This window comes from Equus przewalskii, chromosome 8 (assembly GCF_037783145.1).
Source record: "Equus przewalskii isolate Varuska chromosome 8, EquPr2, whole genome shotgun sequence".
Classification (NCBI taxonomy): domain Eukaryota; kingdom Metazoa; phylum Chordata; class Mammalia; order Perissodactyla; family Equidae; genus Equus; species Equus przewalskii.
The window spans coordinates 64,449,814-64,470,856 of NC_091838.1; the positions used below are offsets into that span (position 1 = coordinate 64,449,814).

The following is a 21,043-nucleotide window of genomic DNA, read 5'->3' on the forward strand; positions in this document are numbered from 1 at the left end:
GACAACTAAAAACTGTGAATGAGCTATAAATATTGAAATTGCCTTTCAGCTGACTAATTAAAATAAAGCAGGATGGTACCTAGTCTCCAAGGATGGCTTCAAATGTTTTCCATCTCTTCGTATGACGTGCATGTTGCTCTTTCCATGAAGAGGTGGCACATACGTCCCCTCCCCTGGAGTCTGGCCTGTGTCTGATGGCTTTAACAATTATAATTCAGGGCAGTTGACATTCTGTGACCTCTGAGCTTAGGCATTAAGAAGGCCTGGCATGGTTGATTGGTTTTTGACATGAGTGCCAAGATAATTCAATAGCGAATGAATAGTCTTTTCAACAAATGAGACAACTGGATAGCTGCAGGCAAAAGAATAAAGGTGGACCCTTACTTCATGCCTTATAGAAAAATTAACTCAAAATGGATCATAGAACTAACTATAAGAAGTAAAACTTTAAAACTCTTAGAAGAAAACATAGGAGTAAATCTTCATGGGCTTTAGGTTAGACAATGGTTTCTGAGATGTAACACCAAAAGCACAAGCAACAAAAGAGAAAAATGGATAAATTGGACTATGTGCAATTTAAAAGCCTTCAAGAAAGTGAAAAAACAACCAACAGAATGTGGGAAAATATCTGCAAATCACATGTCTGACAAAGAACTTGCATCCAGAATGTATAAAGAACAAAGTTCAATAATAAAAAGACAAGTAACCTAATTTAAAAATGAGTAAAGGATCTGAATAGACATTTCTCCAAAGAAGATATACAAATGGAATAAGCGTATATATGCACGCATGCTCAATATTGTTAATCATCAGGGAAATGCAAATCAAAACCACATTGAAATACCACTTCACACCCACTAGGATGTCCTAATAAAAAAAAGAACAGATGATGACAAATGCTGGTGAGGATGTGGAGAAATTGGAGCTTTCATACTCTACTGGTGGGAATGTAAAATGGTATAGCACTTTGGAAAACAGTCTAGCAGTTTCTCAAAAGGTTAAACAGAGTTACCATATGACGCAGGATTCTACTCCTAGGTGTATATCCAAGAGACATGAAAACAGATGTCCACACAAAAACTTGTATATGAATGTTCAAAGCAGCGATATTCATAATAACCAAAAATGGCAACAACCCTGATGTAATCAGCTGATGAATGGATAAACACAATTTGGAATATCCATACAATGGAATATTATTTGGCAATAAAAAGGAATGAAACACATGCTACAACATGATGAATCTTGAAAACAAACTAAATGAAAGAAACCAGTCACAAAAGACCACATATTGTATGATTCTATGTATATGAATTGTCCATAATAGACAGATTCATAGATACACAATGTAGATTAGTGTTTACCTAGGGCTGGGGCAATAGGAAAGTGGGGAGTGAAGGTTAGTGGGTATAGGGCTTCCTTTGGGGTAATGAAAGTTTTTTAATATGGATTGTAGTAGTGGTTGCACCAACTCTCTGTATATACTTAAAAGCATTGAATTGTACATGTTAAATGAGTTGTCTGGTAAGAGGATTATATCTCAGTAAAACTGTAAAAAAGTTCTGGCAGCATCTGCTTTCTCCCTCTTGAGCTCTGCATCTCAGTGTCCAGGCTGCCTCACTGGAGAGAGAGGCTATGTTGACTGAGGAGCACTGCAGTGCCAGAAAGCCAGCCCTAGCCACCGTCTGCCTGCAATTGCATGAATGACCCTAAGCAAGAGTGATAGAGGAACTGCCCAGTGGAGCCCCAGGCAACCCACAGAATACTAAGATATAATTAAATGATGGTTGTTTTAAGCCACCAGATTTGGGGTAGCTTGTTACATGGCAAAAGACAATTGGAACAAGTAGTAAGTCAATTTCTTGCTTTAACGTTGCGACATGTTAATACTAAAATCACATTCCTTGACAGACTTTGTTGTAAACGGAGGAACTTGGATAGGGATATTACTTGATTTTAAGGAGAAATGGAATAAGGGAGAGCTAAGGGTGGTGGCACACGTTTCAAATGGCAAGTTGAACCCATCTAAGCAGGGCTGCCAACTGGTCTCTTAAGCTCACGTTCGTGGCATCAGTTAACCAGCTGCTTGTCCAGAGGCCACCAGTTACTTAGCAGGAGCTTTAGAGGGCTGACAGGTCATGTTTCTGGTTACAAGAAATGACACAAATAAACCCCCATCCACTTGTCCTCCCCACACCCTAAGAGGGAAAATCGCTGAGCTCGAAGGAACAGAGTGGTTAGACAGAGAAAGGCCAGGCGTCTGCGTCTGTATCTTTTTTTTTTTTAACAGTCTCAGCATTTGCTGATTTTTTTTTTTTTTTGAGGAAGATTAGCCCTGACCTAACATCTGCTGCCAATCCTCCTCTTTTTGCTGAGGAAGACTGGCCCAGAGCTAACATCCGTGCCCATCTTCCTCTACTTTATATGTGGGATGCCTGCCACAGCATGGCTTGCCAAATGGTGCCACATCCGCACCTGGGATCCGAACTAGTGAACCCTGGGCCGCCGAGGCAGAACGTGCGAATTTAACCGCTGTGCCACCGGGCCGGTCCATGCGTCTGTATCCTAAATGGAGAATATCAATAGGACAGAAACTCTTGATTCACTTATCTGCACACAGCATCATCCTGAGGGGATCATTTTTATATATTCTTGGATAGTTATGTGTTAGCAGGGGAATGCATAGAAATAAGTTCCATTTATTTGTTCAGCAAATACTTTTTGACGACTTATGCTAGGAAACAGCTGTGAACCACATAGGCAGGGACCCTGGTCTCAGAAAGCTTATAGTTAAGTGAGTAGGTGATGTCCCTAGGGCTCTGAGAAGGGCCTCACAGGGAACTATGGGAGCCCTAGAAGTGGTACATGGTCCAGATTTTGGGGAGCAGAGAAGACTTCTTAGGGAAATAACATCTAAAACCAGAAAACTGAGGAGGATAGTTTTCCCCTAGTTTGACTTCAAAATCCCTTATTTAAGGGTCAAAAGAAATGAAGAAATGGTGGTATTCCTTATTTAGGCATGCTCATGGGCCCTTCAGTTCTCTTTTCTAGATTCCCATCACGGATGTAGTCTCCCAGGTCTAGCTCCACATAGCTTTATTCCATGCAGTTTATTTCTGGGACCTTCCAGTATTCGTTCATTATTCTTTCAGTCCTTTCCTGGTCTGTCTCTGTCTGTGGGGTTTCACATCTTTATGCCATTGCCCGTTGGTATGAATATATTCCAGTTATCTATTCCTACAAAACAAATCACCCCCTACCTTAGTAGTTCAAAACAACAATGATAATTATTTCTCCTGATTGTGTGGGTTGCAAGGCATTTCCTCTCCTGGTTTCACCTGGGCTCATTCATACGCCTGCTGGAGGGTCAGCTGAGCTGGAAGGTCCAGGATGGCCCCATTCACTTGTCTGAGAGTTGGTGCTGGCTGTCATCTGAGCATCTCAGTTCTCCTCCATGCGGCTCCTGCACTTCCCATAGGCTAGACTTGCTTCCTTGCGTGGTGGTCTCAGTATGGCATTCCAAGGGGGTGAAGGCGGAAGTTGCAAGCTCTCTTAAAGCTTCGCCTTGGAAGTCATGTAATGTCAGTTCTGCTGCATTTAGTTGGTCAATGCAAGTCACAAAGGCAGCCCAGGTTCAAGGAAAGGGGATATAGATTCAACCTCTTGGTGAGAGAACCAGTGAAGTCACATCGAAGAGAAGCATGAGAGGGGCTGTCATGGCCATTTTTGCACTTAATCGCCTATAGAATGTCCTTGTGATTCTGCCACTTGTGTTGATATATATGTGGCAGTTGTCCTTTCCACCTTCTAAGAAGGGCCTGGATATTATTATATTAAATATAATTCTTATCATACCAACCAGCTGTTACTAACCCTGGAAATCAGCCTAGAAAGCAGCTATTTCTAGGGATGGATTAAAGTGCAAAAGAGGATTGACTTGGGGAAAGGTCTAAATAAGAAGATTTTTAAATGAGTTCTGTTACATGCCAAATAAGAAGCTTTTTAATGAGTTCTGTTATACGCTAATAGCTTTTATGAGTACCCTTAATCACTTCCCGGGCTTTTGGCTAAGATCACCTGCAGCATCTATTCTTACCAGTTTAATATAAATACTCTTAATATAAGAGCATACATTTATAATATATATGCTTAGAACTTTTTTCCCCAAAGATTTTTTTTCTTTTAAAGATTGGCACCTGAGCTAACATCTGTCGCCAATCTTCTTGTTTTTCTTCTTCCCCCTAAAGCCCCCTGCTAAGTAGTTGTATATTCCAGTTGTAGGTCCTTCTGGCTGTGCTGTGTGGGATGCCACCTCAGCATGGCCTGATGAGCCGGCCCATGTCTGCACCCAGGATCTGAACCGGTGAAACCCTGGGCCACCAAAGGGGAGCCCACAAACTTAACTACTCGGCCATCGGGCCGTCCCCTCCCCAGAGGTTTTTAATGATACCAGCAATCTAGTGGAAGAAGTAGAATAGGCATTGTCTTCCTCATTTCTTATGGGTTTGAGAGACACTAAGGCAGTGAGATTTGTGATTAGTTTGTGGCAGAGCTGTGGGGTCCCAGATCTGCTACTTCCCAATCCTCTGCCCCTTGTTTGGCTTCCAAATAGTAGAACTCTAAAGATTCCACGGGAAGAGTGGAGGGAACTTGAGGGAGTCTCATTTTCATCAGTTCCTAGCTATTAGGCACAAATTCATCATGCCCTGATGTAGGCACAATGATTATTTTGGTGTAACATTTTGTATATATATATTGTCTTTTGTATTATAAGGTTGTTTCACTTCCACACACATATGATTCTCACAACAGCTGGGTGAAGATATCATTATACTCTTGAAAAAGGAGGCTAAAAAAAAAGTGGCCTGCTTTACTCCTCACAATTACTGTGACCCATCCAAATAAACTGAAGTCTTCCAATTCCTAGTCCAATGTCATTTCCACCGCAGGATTGGGCTCTAAGTCTGAAAGCGTTGAAAATGAACATCAAGTGAATGGACATTTGGGCACACAGGTTCAGTTACCCCCTCAATGAAATGATTTATAAATATGTCTAAAGTGCTTGTTTACATGACCTTGAGTAAATTTCCTCCCCACAACACTGAATGCCGTCATTCACCTTTTCTCATTTTGATGAGAATTACATTTTTCTCACGTGGATGAAAAGGAGTTGGATTACAATGATTTCTAAGATTTCTTCCTGTTCTAGAATGAAATGATACAAATTTGTGTTGCATGCTCTTGTTAGTTTGAGAAGAAATTAAGGTTTTTAAAAGACAGAGACGAACTTCCACGTAGAAGACAGGAACTTATCAGGAATAGTTTTAAAGAGGAAGATGATACAATGATTGTGGCATCTTTATGAGGTTCCATTTTTCATTGAACAAAGTTTTATGGACGAACATGGACTCTACCCTGATGGAGCTTATAATTATTGAGTAGGGGAGGTAGTATTTAATCTGATAATCACAAAAACTCTACAGGGAGTAATGAGGTGGCCTAATAGAGACGTGACACTAACTGATATACGAAGGATAAGGAGTTAAGTGGGCTTGAGGAGTGGAGGAGTAGCAGGAAAAAGTGGTGGAGAGCATTCCAGCTGTGGGCATGACATATTCAAAGGCCCTGTGGTAGATGGAGCATGATATGTTTGAGAAACTGAAAGAAGACCAGCATCTGTGGAGTATACAGAGGTCCGAGGTGATAATGGTCCTAAGGAGGCAGGGGGCAGTATCATGCATGCATTGTAGGCCATATAAAGGATATTTGTCCTTAGCCTAGGAGCAATGAAAAGCAATTGAAGTGTATTTTTCAACAAGAGGAGGACATTATCAGGTTTGAATTTCAAAAAGATCATTTTAATTGCTGTGTCTGGACTTAGGTACCTGAGGTTGGGTTGAATGGGTACATAGTACAGTCCAATTAAGAAACCACCGTAATTATCTAGGTTAAAGGTGTTGGTATTTCGGACTAAGGTAGTGGCGGTGTCAGGGATGAGAAGACCTAGACACATATGAGAGTGATTTGGGAGATAGCATTCATGGTTCATACTGATTGACTGAGCAGGGGGATGAGGAAGATGGAGGCGTCAAGGATGATGCCTTGTTTTCTGGCTGGATGGTGAAAGCACTCATGGGTACAGGACCAGGTTTGTGGGGAAGAACATGAGTTCAAATTTGGGCTTGTTGATTTTGAGGTGTCTTTGAGATGTCCATGTGAATACAAAGGTCTGGAGTTGGAACTATAGGCCTGGTCTAGGGATATAAATTTGGGAATCCTTGGGGCATGGATGGTAATTGAAGGCATGGGGATGAAAGAACTTGCCTGAGAGACTATAGATTGAGAAAAGAAGAATTTGGGGAACTGAATCTCAAGGGATTCCAGCATTTAAAGTCCAGGGAGGTGAGGAAGAGCCAACACAAAGGTAAGTGAGAAAGAGTTAGGGACAAGAAGGAAACCAGTACAGTGTGATGTCCCTCTAGTTGAAGGGAGTGGTCAGTAGCATCTAATGCTATCAATGTCAACCAAAATGAGGACTTACCAAATGCCAATCATATATAGATGCATGGGAACTATTATGCTCCCAGTGGGAGCTATTTCAGAGATGCGGTGAGGACAGAAACCTGAGGAGTTGAAGAATGCTTGGGAAGGTAGGTCTGAGAAACAGGCTGTTATACAAACAGGGGATTGTGAATGAGTGACCTCCAATTACAAAGTATTTGTCTTAGTCCGTTCAGGCTGCTTTAACAAAAATGCCAGAGACTGGATAGCTTAAACAATAAACAGTTATTTCTCATAGTCTGGAGGCTGGGAAGTCCAAGACCAAGGCACCAGCAGATCTGGTGTCTGATGAGAGCTCTCCTTGGTTTGCAGTATTCTCATTGTATCCTCACGAGAGAGAAAGAGGAAGCAAGCTCTCTTGTGTCTCTTCTTCTAAGGGCAGTAATCTCATCACAGGGGCTCCACCCTCATGAAATAATTGCCTCCCAAAGGCCTCATCTCCAAATACTGTATCACATTGGACATTAGCATTTCAATATAGGAATTTCGGGAGGACACAAACCTTCAGTCCATAGCGGTAGTCTTAGCACAATAATTTGGGAAATGGAATAATGCCTTGAGGAAGGAAATACTAGCCTTTTTAGAAAGATAAGGTGGACTTGGTCAGTAACTTGTAACTCCTTTCCAAGATGCTTAAACTGCATGCAGTCTGCTAATCCTAGCGTTTTAGATTGAATTTTCTGTTTTTTTCTAATTACCAGGAAAATACATTTTGTTCACTTCGGAAGCGGATCCTTCTCTTAGAAACTACGTTGTGGCAGGACATGACAGCCACATCTGTCTGCCTGACAGCTTTGCTGTGACACTTCCCAGAAGCCTATGATGTCAAATTTCAAATAAGCTATTTTCCTTTTGTGTAAGTCTATTTTTCTTCCCTTTCTTCCTCCCAGGCTGATGAGCCCTGAAAACACGCTCCTGCAGCCTAGGGAAGAGGAAGGGGTCAAGTATGAGCGCACCTTCATGGCATCTGAATTCTTGGATTGGCTGGTTCAGGAAGGTGAGGCCACCACAAGGAAAGAGGCAGAGCAGCTTTGCCACCGGCTTATGGAGCATGGCATCATACAGCATGGTGAGTGTATGGGTCAGCTTTGCTTGTGGTAACACACAACCCTAAAATCTTGTGGTTTACAACAGCAAGCATTTATTTCTCACTCATGGATCTATAAGTCAGCTGTGCCTCTGACTGGGCTCAGCTTGACTTGTCTCCAAGCTGGAGGTCAAGTGGAGGTAAATATTCTATGCTTTTTCATTCTTGGACCCAGCCTAAAGGAACTTCCACTCTCTGGGATATAGTGTTTTTACAGATGAGGGCAGAAGTTAAAGAGGGCAGGCAGATTCTTGTAGTGTCTCCAAAAACTTCTGTTTGGATATGATTAACATCACAACTCCCATCTCTAACTGGCTACAGCAAGTCCTCTGGTCAAGTCTGGATGGGAAGTAGATGCCTCTCAGAAAGTTGATTGCAAGGGGAGAATGAAAATTTGCTGAAGCATCATACAAGCTGCCACAGTGAAGAGGTAATCCAAAAGGGCTTCATAAAAGTTTCACTTTCCTTTTAGGGCTGAATCATCATGATGCAATATAATCTATTGGTTAAGAACTATTGTTAGTTATCTATTGCTGCTTAAGAAATTACCCCAAAACTTAATGGTGTGAAATAATAATGAATGCTTATTCTCTCACACAGTTTCTCTGGGTCAGGAATCTGGGACAGACTTAGCTGGGTGGTTCTAGCTTGGGGTCTCTCGTGAGGTTGAAGTCAAGATGTCATCCAGGGCTACAGTGATCTGAAGGCTTGATAGGCTGGAGGATTTGCTTCCACAGTGGCTTACTTGTGTGCCTAACAAGTTGGTGCTGACTATGGGCAGGAAGCTTTAGTTCATTGCTGTAGGGACTTCTTCATAAGGCTCCTTGAGAATTCTTAAAACGTGGCAACCTGGTTTCTTCCAGAAAGAGTGATCCAAGAGAGAGCAAAACGGTGGCCACAATGTCTTCTAACTGAGCCTTGGAAGTCACACACTGTCATTTCCTCAGTACTCTATAGGTTACCAGGTCAGCTCTTTTCAAGGGAGAAGACGACAGTAGGGTGTGAATACCAGGAGGCAAGGATCCCTGGAGCCATCTTGGAGGCTGGCTATCAGTGGAACATAGGCTCTGGCATCCCAACTCCATCAGTTATTGGCTCCTTACCTTCTCTCATTTGTAAAATGGGGGTACCCTCGTAGGGTGGGTTGTAGGAGTAAATGGGAGAGATATAAAGCGCCTGGTTCAATGTCCTCCCCTTAAAAAGTGCTCAATCAGTTTATTAATATAGCTGCAAGGTGTAGGCTTGGAACAGTGAGGAAAGGTCTGGGAACCAGATAGGCATTTCAGCCCAAGAGTCAATATGAATGGTGGTGCTTGAGTCATTCTTGCTGTGAATTCCCCTACCCCCACTTCTATGCAGGGCTAGGATTTCTGTCCCAAGGTTAGGAAGATAACAACGGAATTATAGAGATAAAAGAAACTTTTGAAATTATTTGGCGCAATGTTTTACAACCTGTAGGTTGCAACCCTTTAGTGGGTTGTGAAATAAATTTAGAGAGCCATTCCCAGCATTAAGCAAGAATTTAAATTTACTAGACTAGACTCTTACTACTCAAAAGTGCGGTCCATGGACCCACAGCGTCACCTGGGACGTGTGAGAGAAATGAAGAATCTCTGCTCCTACCCAAGTCCTGCTGAATGTAATCGACATTTTAACGTGAGCCCCAAGTGATTTGAAGGCACATTAAACTTTGAGAGACACTGCACTGGATTTAACTAGAATAGAAAATATCAGAGCACGTTTTATGTAGTAAGGGTAAGTATTGTTTTGGAGAACTTTGATTTCAGTTAGATATACACTATATAAATATCTGCACATATTCATATATGTATTGATTTGCAACATAAAAATTATTTGTAACTGTGTTTTGGGGTCAAGTATTTTGAAAGCCGCTGATCTAGAGGCCTTGGTTAAAGTGTCACTCAAACCATTCAGTATGTTCCAGGGTTTTTCTCCTATGCGATGCTGCCACAATCAAACTCACAACTGTTTATTCACCACTTCCTATGTCTACTGCTGGGCTAAGTTCACTGAGGTGGGGAAGGCAGATAGAAGAGTATAGCACCAATGTGGTCCCTGTTCTTAAACAGCTTATAGTCTTGTTAGGAATATAAGATGGATATAGAAGCAATCAGAGAACAGTAGAAGATGTACTGTATAGTTTTTAAATTTGTTTATTTATTTTACACTATGTACCAAGCCCTGTTCTAATCATTGTGCACATATTAACTTATTTTAAACCTCTTAAACTCTTTGAGGCAGATCTTCTTTTGTTGTTAAATTTTATTTTATTCTGGTAATTATGAACACATAACATCAATTCTACCCTCTTAACAAATTTTTGCGTGTATAATGTAGTTTTCTTAACTATAGGGCAGGTATTCTTATCTCCGTTTTATAGATAAGGAAACTGAGGCACCAATAGGTTAAATCATTTGAGGCCACTTGGGTGGATATTTGCTAATAAATGTGAACTTGGACTTGGTTGGAGTGACTGAGGCTTTCCACAGTGAAAAACGGTGTGTTTGGGTTAGACTTGGTTCTGTCATCTCATCTCTGCTCCAGACAGAAAAAGTCAGGTGATACCAAGTTCTAGGAGAAAACCAGCCTCTTATACTATGATCTACTGGCTCATCCTGTACATCTCAACTTCAGAGAGAAGAGAGAGGTTGCAATCATTGTTTCCAAATGATTTCCAAACAGTGAGTAATTATACTTCAATTACAGTATAATTTAGTAACACTATAAACATAAATTCCATAAAGTCACAGAGTAAAGGATAAAATAAGGCATTGTTGACAGCAGATCTTAACCACTGAAGTTTCCTTTCCATAGTTTTAGGAGGATTGAATATTCTGTACATAGAAAGTCGAGTTCCCAAGGGAGTTCCAGTTTCCCAGCACAGTAATTCATCGCTAGCTCACATGTTCTAATCTGAGATATGAAAATAGAGCCACTATATATGATCATGTTAGAGCTAATGATAAATCCTAGTTAGTGTCTTAAGCAAAGCTCTGAATTGTCTAGCTAATAATTAATTTCACAGGTTAAACATTAAAGAAAGTCAGCCTTTAGGCTTTAAGCGGAAGGTTTCTGGATAAAAGTGGTTCCCTAGATTGAAACCAGTAGGCATAAAAAATTAGACCCACTTATGAAATCCTAACTAGCCTCCTTTATGAGTGGTGAATGATGCTCTATAATCAAGACAGGACTTGTTGGATGACTAATTAACTTAATCTGTATATATGTGTGTGTGTGTATACATGCATGTATGTATATATGTACATATTTATACAAATGGATTTTGTTGGCCATATATGTACGTAGTTATCTAGCTTTTCATTTATTGAGGTTTACCGTGTACCAGGCACTGGGCTAAATACTTTATAGATTTTAATATATTGTGTATTTAACATGTATGTGCTTCACATATGTGACGTATATATGTGAATCTCATTAAATCCTCACAGCAATTCTAGGACATTGGTATTATTGTTATTACTCTGAGTCTCAAGAAGGCTGCCCTGGGCAGAGACATCGGCCATGCATTACCCCATGTCCCTGCTGGAGGAAGAAGCCAGTTCTGTTTGGCCCCTCCTGGAAGGGAGTTTTACAGTGAGGAAGTCTGAAGTTCAAAGCCTTTGAGATATTTTCCCAAGGTTGCATAGCTAGCCAGTAGCTCCTAGGCATTGTGCCTTAGAGAGAAGTTTTCCTTGGCCCAGGACGTATGTAATCGGGTGTGGCTGCCTGGCACAGTGGAATGAACCTGGTCTTTCGAGGGAGACAAGACAGGATTTAGGTCCCAGCTCCTTCGCCTACTGAGTGACCATGTCTACGTCTTGACGCTTCCATTCCTCAGGTTTTTAAATTTATGAAATTAGAGTCACATTATATATCTTCAGGATTTTTGGGGGGAGAGTCTATGACCACCCACACGTACTAGAAGGACTCAACATATAGTTGGACTCATGGCTAAGATTTATTACAGTGACGCATGGCCAATGTCTCTGCCCAGGGAAGCCTTCTTGAGACTCAGAGTACAAGATTTTTATTGGGAGCTGCTCATGGAGGTATACTCTGCCTGCTTGGCCAGCCACAACTGCCAGCATTCCAGACTCTCAGAGGGAAAACATGTGTTCTGTATAAATCATAGTGTTTGTACAAACATTCTAGGTAGGCTGGAATGGGAGAATTCAGTGCCCCAGGTGGGCAAAGTTGCCTTATCAGTTAGTAACCTAGGGAACCTTCCAAAAGCCTAGTTCCCAGATACTAGCCATGGTCCAGCCCCACGAGCAGGCCCTTCTGTATCAGGGCTGCTATGGTAACTCTTTCCTGCACAGAGCTGCTGTAAGAATTGAATGTTAGTGGTTGGCAAAAGCTTTTAGCACAGCGTCTACCACTTATGGCCCTCCAATGCCAGCTATTGTACGTGATCTGATTAACTCTAAATAACAGTTAAAATTTATAGGGCCCCTATTGTACGCCAGACTCTGTTCTTAATCACTCTACTCATTTACTCATTTATTCCTCTCAATAACTCTGTGAGTAAGTATCATAATTATTCTCATTTTTAAGATGAGGTTAAGTAACTTGCTGAAGACAAGAGCTAGTAAATGGTAGATTCAAGATTCAAATCAAGGCAATCTGGCTGCTAATCACTAAAGAAGATTAGATGCTAATTCTCAGCTCTACTAGACTGGGAAAAAAATTCTCAACTTTCATTGCATCAGCTCACACAGTCTGGCAGATGTTAGAACTATAAAAATTGTTAGCTTATAAAATATACATGATTCCCTTTCCTCAAACAATGACCGAGTGCCTTGAGATTTTTGTGTGACCTTTGCAAATGTGATGAACACATTTCGTTACTCACATAAAATATCCTCTTCAACTGCTTTAGCTGCTATCCAGCTATCTTATCCTTAAATGGAGGGAGATAGAAACCAGAAAATCACATGGGTAAATTGCTCACAGCTGCAGCAGCTGACCCTGGGTAATCAGGCTACTGCTGCTGTGTCCAGGCGTATAATTTCCTCTTTTAAAGATTTAGTCAGTGCACTTCAACGATTTCAACACTTCATCAATCCCTCTTTCTTTTTCTTTTGTTTAAAAAAATGTATTTATATAACATTTTGCAATACACAAAGCAGTTTTACATATATTATTTTTTAATCCTCCCAGCTGCTCAAGGGTAATTGTGATCATCCCATTCTCCAGTAGAAGACAGTCGCTGAGACATTCGCTCTCATAGCCACGAAGAGAGAACTTGGGATCTGTTGCAACGGAAGCTAGATGCCAGATCCAGACAGGAATTAACCCTTCTTTCCAGTAATTAAGATCACTGACAGAATTCAGCCCAAGCCTGGGATAGCCTAGCCAAAGAAAGAGAGAGAGAGGAAGAAAGGATGGGAGGAAGGAAGAAAGAAAAAAGGCACTGATGATTGAGGCTAAGGGCAAAATTGCAACTTGCCCAAGACTATATGATTTTGCAGAAAAAATTATTCTGACTCTTGTTAAAACAGGTAGGAAGACTTTGTTCAAGACTGTTGCCATAGGAGTGTTGTAGCAGGGGAGGGAGATGGGGCTCAACTCCTAATACAACAAGGACAAGTGGGGATTTATAGCCACGGAACAGGGTGAGGAGATCAGTGGATGGAAATTTATTATAGGAGACATCAAGGGTAGCAGGGTTCTTGCTAAGCCAATTTAAGAGGATTCTTGGTAAAGGCCACCCAAGGATGTAGACATCGAAGATGGAGGTTGAGGAACTTGATCATATATCAAGACTGATCAGATATCAAGGGTGGAGGAGTCTCACTAAACTGACTTTGTAGGATTCTTTGCTATGACTGGACTGGGCAGGCCAAAGGCAGGATAGGGCCAAAGTCAAGGCCTAGTTGAAAAGAGGGCTTAGAGGAACCTGACTAAAGTTAGGACGAGGAGAAAGTCTTTGTTAATGGCAACCTATCCTTGCTTTTCCACCCTCCCTTCCTCTCCATTAAGACTCTCCTACTCACGTTCTCTTACTTTTTGCTTTTGGTAACTTCTTGCAAGTGACAAAATGCAGATTTTTCCATTACAGATGGTACCCAGTATCTTAGTTTTTCTTTACCCTTAATTAGAATATAAGTGCTTTGAGGACAGAGAATTTGTTTTCTCCATCTCTGTATCCCCAGTGGCTTGACATTTATGTGTTAGCTACTCAGTAAAAAATGTATTGAATGAATGAATGACAGTAATGACAACTTATTGAGGACTTGCCATTTGCTGGGCACAATGCTGATATTTATACCAGCTAAAGTTCTTTGAATATAAGTAGCCCCAATCATCATGGGCTTCAAATATATGGCAGAGCCAGCTGACAGTTAAAGGAAACATTGAGAAACCAGGCTGCCTGGAGAAGAAGAACTGGAGCAGCTCTTGGGGATTGAAGTGCCAGAACGAGTAACTAAAGAACAATCCTTTCCAGCCACCTACAGCAGAAACATAGTTCTAGCTATTCTATGCCTATGCAGTCACTTTCTCCAGATGCTTAACTCTAGAGAGCGACTCTGATTGGCTGAGCCTGGGTCACATGCCCACCTCTTGACTCTGGATGGGCAGGACCCTTTGACTGACAGACTCATCAATTTGGGGAGGGGCATTGTTCCACCAAATAAAAAAAGTTGTTTTTGTTTTTTGAGGAAGATTAACCCTGAGCTAACATCTGCCAATCCTCCTCTTTTTGCTGAGGAAGACTGGCCCTGAGCTAACAGCCGTGCCCATCTTCCGCTACTTTATATGTGGGATGCCTACCACAGCGAGGCCCGCCAAGCAGTGCTATAGCCACACCCAGGATCCGGTGGGTGAATCCCAGGCCACCGAAGCGGAACGTGTGCACTTAACTGCTGCGCCACCAGGCCAGCCCCTAAAAAAAAGTTTTTTGAAAGTTCTGTTACCATGGGGAATTGAGTACTGGACAGGCAAAAATAGACAGGCTATTCTTTACTACTATTAGATCATTTAATCCTCCCCCCAAAATCAATGCACTTGCTATCGTTATCCCTATTGTTTTAGATGACAATTTTGAAGATTTCAACTAGTATAATCATTCTTAGCTCCTAAATGTTAAATTTTCTGAATAGAAAAAAAATAAGGATGGGGTAGAATATTTTCTCAGTCTACTTTCGATAACGAATATTTCAAACATAATCTGTATCTGCAGCCATAATCTAATACAATTTTTTTACTTTCTCAATTTAGAATTTCTTGGGATTTTTCCCATTGTGTCCTCTGATATGCTTTAGCTCTGTTTTGCTTTTTATTATGGCCAAATCCAAAGCAGAAAGAAAATTAGACACGGCCAGGATACTATTGCAATGTAAACATAAGGGAACAAGGTTGCTTGCTAAAGTCAAGGACTAACACATTGGCACACAATATTGTGTTGATTTTGGTTAAAGGAAAACAGGTCTGTAGTTACACCAAGGCTTAGCTTTGAGAGAGTATGACGGGAATGAGAGATACCTTATCTTATCTAATCTCCCAAAAGAAGAGTGTTATGCACAAAGAACAGAGGTCTTTTGTGAACAATGTCATAACTGTAAATACTTCTCTCCTTAATTGACACCAGTATAACTTTTGTCATGTGTACAGCAACTGAGCCTCTAGATACAGACACCTGTTCAGCTCTGAAGCCTGTGATCCTACCAACTCCTGTCTTGCTCCTGACAGCTTGTGCCCCAGTGTCCCCTGCAGAACATAGTCGTCAGTTTTCCCAAATGTGACATTTTTGCAACAGCACTAGCAAGGCTTAAAACACAAGCACGTGATCTCTGTGCAGATGAGGTATGTGGAAAGTGTGCAGTCTCATATTAAGTGCTCAGCTTGGCCTTATGTGGTATTTGAAGGACTCAGCTGGGCTTCATTGGTTATTTTTAGTGGGACATGCAGGCTGGGGTCTCAGGTTTATTAGAGGAACATACGAGGATCTCCTGGGTGGAATGGACAGTTCAGACTGCTGATTCTGGTATGCCCTCCCCTCTCCTCCTGGTCAAGAAGCACTGTGGTGTCTCGTCCTGGTTACTGATGCACATGAGCTTGACCATAGCCCTCAAGGCAGGGTTAGGGGTGTGGGACAAAAAGTTAAGAGCCTCTCCTTTAGGGAATGAACCTTCTCCATTCTCTTTCCCATCACACACCGTTTTCCTGGGTCTGACCCTCTGTCAATCTTGAATAAGCTCCTTGTGTCAGCCCCTTCCCAACTGGGAGGCTGAGATTGCTGTCTGGCACCCAGGCTCTCCTTGGGAAGTTATAAGGATGATTCTTATAGCCATTTCATCCTTGTCCACTGCTGGCTCTCATGGTTCTTTCTCAAGAAATTCTCTCATTAGCCACTTCTGGCACTTGATTCTTAGCTGTTCACTTTAACTCAGTTTCTCTTAGCTGACAATTCCATCTCAGACAGTACATCTGGATTGTCTTTTGTCTTCTTCTAAGAAACCTGAGATCCCAGCCTATATGTCCCACTAAAAATAACCACGGAAACGTAGCTGAGTCCTTAAATTACCACATATGGCTAAGCTGAGTACTAAATACGAGACTGCACACTTTCCACATACTTAACTGCTCCCGCTCCTTCTTTCTCTTCTTCTCCCCCTCCTCCTCCCACCTCTCCCCTCCCCTCCCCTCCTCAGCCAGGAATGGATAAACTAGCTAAAGAATATTAATACCGTGGAGTTATTACTAGGTATAAAACTGACCATATATAAACTCTGACCAGTGTGACTAAGGAACGATATGAAGTTAAAATTTAAGAAGGAATTACACACACACACACACACACACACACACACACACACAAAATCCTGATTACAATTGGAAAAATATGTGCTTATTAACATGCGTAACCAATTTTAATCTAATTTGGAGCGTAATCTTTTTGTAAAATTATTTATATGTTATTTTAAGATGGATATAACATTTTAAAGGCTCTAACATTTTATCTAGCTTTTTTCTAAAAAGCTGCCCTTTACTTTCTTTCTTCTCTGTCCCAGTGATGACGTTTGACCCAACAAGGAACCCACCCACTCTTTTCTCTGCTTCCATCCAAGGAAGACCTGCATATCAGGGTCTATATTCTTTCCGTCTTATTTTAACCACTCCCTTGGCTGTCACCCAGGTTTCAGTCTGGTTGGAAACACCGAAGCCACCATACCAGTGGAGAAGCGTGGGCGTTGGTTTTACCACACTGGCTTACTCCTGTCTCTCTGAGGTCCTCTTTGACAGCTGCTGAGAACATCCCCTCAAGCAGGGATTCCTACTGAGGAGGAACTTAATGTGCTTCCTCATCAAAATGAAGGAAATAGGATGGGAGAGATCGTGTGAGAAAAAAAAGACAGCTGTAACAACAGCTCTTGATCCTTTGGCTGTCGGAAGCTCAAAATAAGAGTTATCTTCTAAGACAAATAGCTCTCAAAATGCTACACCTAAAGGGATGAACTTGTTTGTTGGTTAGCTGATCTGTTCCTATGAAACCAACCTCTAGACTGATCCTATTTCTTTTTTTTTTCTTTTTTGAGGAAGATTAGCCCTGAGCTAACTGCTGCCAATCCTCCTCTTTTTGCTGAGGAAGACTGGCCCTGAGCTAACATCCACGTCCATCTTACTCTACTTTGTATATGGAATGCCTACTACAGCATGGCTTTGCCAAGCGGTGCCGTGTCCGCACCAGGGATCCAAACTGGGGAACCCCAGGCTGCTGAGAAGTGGAATGTGCGAACTTAACTGCTGTGCCACCCGCCGGCCCCAAGACCAATTCTATTTCCAATAGAAATATGATATAAGCCACAAATGCAATCTATATATGTAATTTTAAATTCTAATAGCCACAGCAAAAAAAGTAGAAAGATATAGGTGAAATTAATCTTAATAATATATTTTAACTCACTGTTTCCAAAATATTGTCATTTCAAAATGTCGTCCATATGAAAAATACCAATCAGTGGTTTTGCATTCTTTTTTCATACTCAATCTTCAAAAACCAGTGTGGTTTTACACTTACAACTCACCTCAATTTGGACTTGCCACATCTCAAGTGTTTGGCAGCCACATGTGGCTAGTGGCTGCCATTCTGGAGAGCACAGCTCTAGACCTTTCTGAAACCAGTGGAGGGCTGGGTGGTATCCTGGTAAAGTGTGTATTCTATTTGTCAGTCCCTTATCTCAGAGATCTTTGTTCCCCTATAGCTGAGATTCCTGAAATATTGTGTCGAGGAAGCACCTCGTTATCTATATTTTGCTGTGCCATTTTGGACACCCAAATAAAGCTAGACGCCAGCTACACAAGTTTCTGGAATGATGACAAGAATTCCTCTCCCTCCCCCAGCACAGGGATTTCACAGTCATGTTTTCTTTCTCCTCTGATTCTTTAATATTTCCTTTGATTTTTAAATATTTCCACAAGTCAGAAATAGTTCACTGCCATCATTTAGACTGGATCTGGTCTTGACAGTTCTCGTTTTGCTCAGAAAGGGCTTATCCAGGATATAACCCCACATTCAGGAGCACTTTCTTAAATTCCGAGTCTTCTTCATGAGATCCTTTAGATTTTTGCTGGCAGTAGAACAGTAGTATTAATGTCGTATTGGCATTATTGTGACCCTGTCTGCCAGAGAGCTGTGGGTCTATATATGTTTATTAATTTGGATAAAAGAAGAAGTTATTGTAATTTCTTTTCTGCGTATGCACAAATTGAGGCCCAGGGACTGACTGTCCCTAACCAGATCTCATGCAGGAGGAATTAGAGCTCAGTTGCTGGGAGGCACGTCTTCTTTCTGCATGACTTTCTATCTTATTATTCTTGGCTTCTGAGTCAAGCATAGTTTGTTACAAGGTATGGGCTACAAAATAAATAGAAAGCGTTTGTTTTTTAAGCCTTTGATTTCACGTTTCCAGACCTGAGTTTGGAACAGTGTTGAGATTATTTTTGCTACAAATAACAGAAAATGTATGATGGCTTGAACAGAGAGGTTCCTCTGCCTCATGCCCCAGCTGGGGGAGTCCTGGGCTGATAATGATGTGGATGTGGGCTCCATCCATGTCTCTGCTCTGTCATCCTTAGTGTACATCAGGCCTCGTGTCTGCACTCTGGGCAGGAAGAAGATGGAATCACAAAGCTGTAAAGGGCAGAGGGGCATCACCTAGCAAGACTTTGCTCTTTATTTGGAAAGGATTGCCTATCCCAGGATGTTGTACCTACATTGCATGGGCCAGAACTGTGTCACGTGGTCCCAGTTGCTGGAAGGCAATTGGTGAATCAAATACTTTTAGCCAGGTACACTGCCGCCCTGAACACATTATAAAGGAGGAAGAAAGAGAGAATGGGTTATGGACAAGCAGCTAGCCTTGTCAGCCACAAGGACAAATATCTTTTTCATTAAGTAACTAAGTGGCCTTCCCTATGAAACATGAACTTCTAAGGAACAGGTTTCTTCCTGTGTCTGTGCACTGAGTTCCTTGTAGCTCCAAGCGAGATTTAAAATAGGTGGGTGTGTCAATGTTCGTGTCTTAATTTTCACAAATGGACCATGGTTATATTAAGAGGGGGTGCTGGGTGAAGCGTATATGGCAACTATCTATACTGTCTTTGCTGCTCTTCTATAAATCTAAACTTATTCCCAAATATAAAATATACTGGAAAAAAGTAGGTGAGGTTTTTCCTATATCTTCTATCTTCCTTTTTGTTTTAGAGAAGATGACTACAAATATAAATAAGATAGAAAATATGTGAAGACAGTTTTTAAAAACCTCTAAATCTCACTGCTATCTTCCTTTTCTGAACATCTGCTCCTTCATCCTCTGAGGGTCCTAGTCTCTTCAGTTTCATGAGGAACACCTGATAAATTACCAGTAAGTACCACCAGGGTCATGTGGTCACCTTTCTGGGATTAGTAAGAAAATGCCATCCAGAAATGAGCCTTTGGTGAGCTTTCATGCTGAGTGTTTCCTGGGTTGGGTTTTATTCCAGTGTCTCCAGCATCACATTGGATGTCCTTCTTTGTGTTGTTGGCCCTGCTGAATTTATCTGGTTTAGGTAGAAGGCTTCTTTTCTGCCCCAGACCACCTCGAGTTGTTTCCAGAGCCTTCCCCCACATAGGTAAAGTCTGTAAAGGCTCATACCTTGGAAAAGTATCCTTTGGGCTCTGTCACCCTGGGTCCTCAATTGGAAGTCCACATACAGCTAATGTTAATTGAGTGCCTCTATGGAACAGAAGCTCTAATGGGCCTTTTACCCGTGTTGTTTCCTTGTTTCTTCAACTCATTTTACAGATGAATAAAATTGAAATTCAGGGCAGTTAAGTAACTTAGTAAAGAGCAAAGCTGATATTCAACCCAAGGCCATCTGAAGCCAGAGCGGTGTTTTCTGTGTTATTGCTATGTCCTTGTAATAAGCAATTTCAAAGTAATAAACATTCTGTCCTGGTGAAGAGTTTTGTAGAAAACATGCCTAGCCAAATTGCCTTTGTAACCTGGAGATAGGAATAAATGAAGGAAAAGCAGACTCCGTTTTCTTGTGTTTGTAAGCTCATCTGCCTCCTTATTTGGCATTATTACATCTTTGGATGGGAGACAGCCTACCAAGAAGATTAAGAAATGGGGTTCCAGAGTTAATCTGTCAGTGTTTCTGTCTTAGATCTTCCAGTCAATGACTATAGGACCCTAGACAAGTTTACCTTTATAATCCCCAGTTTTCTCATCTGTAAAGTGGGAGTAATTACAATAGCTCTTTCATAGTGCTGCTATGAGAACTGAATGATGTAATCATGCAGTGTGCTTGGCACAGGGCCTGGCATGGAGTAGTACTCCATAAATGTTAGCTGATTGTCATTGTTTGTGTCATCAACATCCTCATCATCAGATGCCTTGGTGGGTAGAGCTTAACATGTTTGATGACCTCATCCATTGCTGGTCTTAAACACTATCTTCTACATAGTCTCTGCTGAATATATACTTGTTAAATAAATCAACACTGCTTTAATTAGGCCTTTGGATTTATGCCAGTAGTTCCAGAAGATCTAGAATACGTTACAGATTTCTTTCGTTGAATTATGTATCTGAGTTATCACATTTGCCAGACAAAATAGATTTGTTATTAGACCTCTCTCTACTTACAGTATAATCTAGTCTCTGGAAAACAATCTCATCTCTGACAAAATACTCTTTGTTCTGAATTTTATCAGTAACAGTAAAAGTTCTAGTCTTTGGAATTAACCCAGCTATTATTTAATGATGCGTAGAAAAGAATAAAACATATTTTGACCTTCAGTCTGTTTATTACCTTGACATTACTGGCAGTAAGACACAGAAGCAGCAGAAACCTATATAATCACGATATCATGTTTTGATTTTCTTCTTT

The 21,043-nt window shown here is 41.3% G+C and overlaps 1 protein-coding gene across 2 annotated transcripts in view; it reads left to right on the forward strand.

Annotated features, from left to right (window-relative positions):
* Window positions 1-21,043, forward strand: part of DEPTOR (DEP domain containing MTOR interacting protein) — a 144,435-nt gene that overhangs the window by 62,745 nt on the left and 60,647 nt on the right. For both annotated transcript variants that reach the window (XM_008514739.2, XM_008514740.2), the window contains exon 4: window positions 7,452-7,630. In XM_008514739.2, the coding sequence (XP_008512961.2) occupies window positions 7,452-7,630 (179 nt within the window). The remainder of the gene's footprint in view (window positions 1-7,451; window positions 7,631-21,043) is intronic.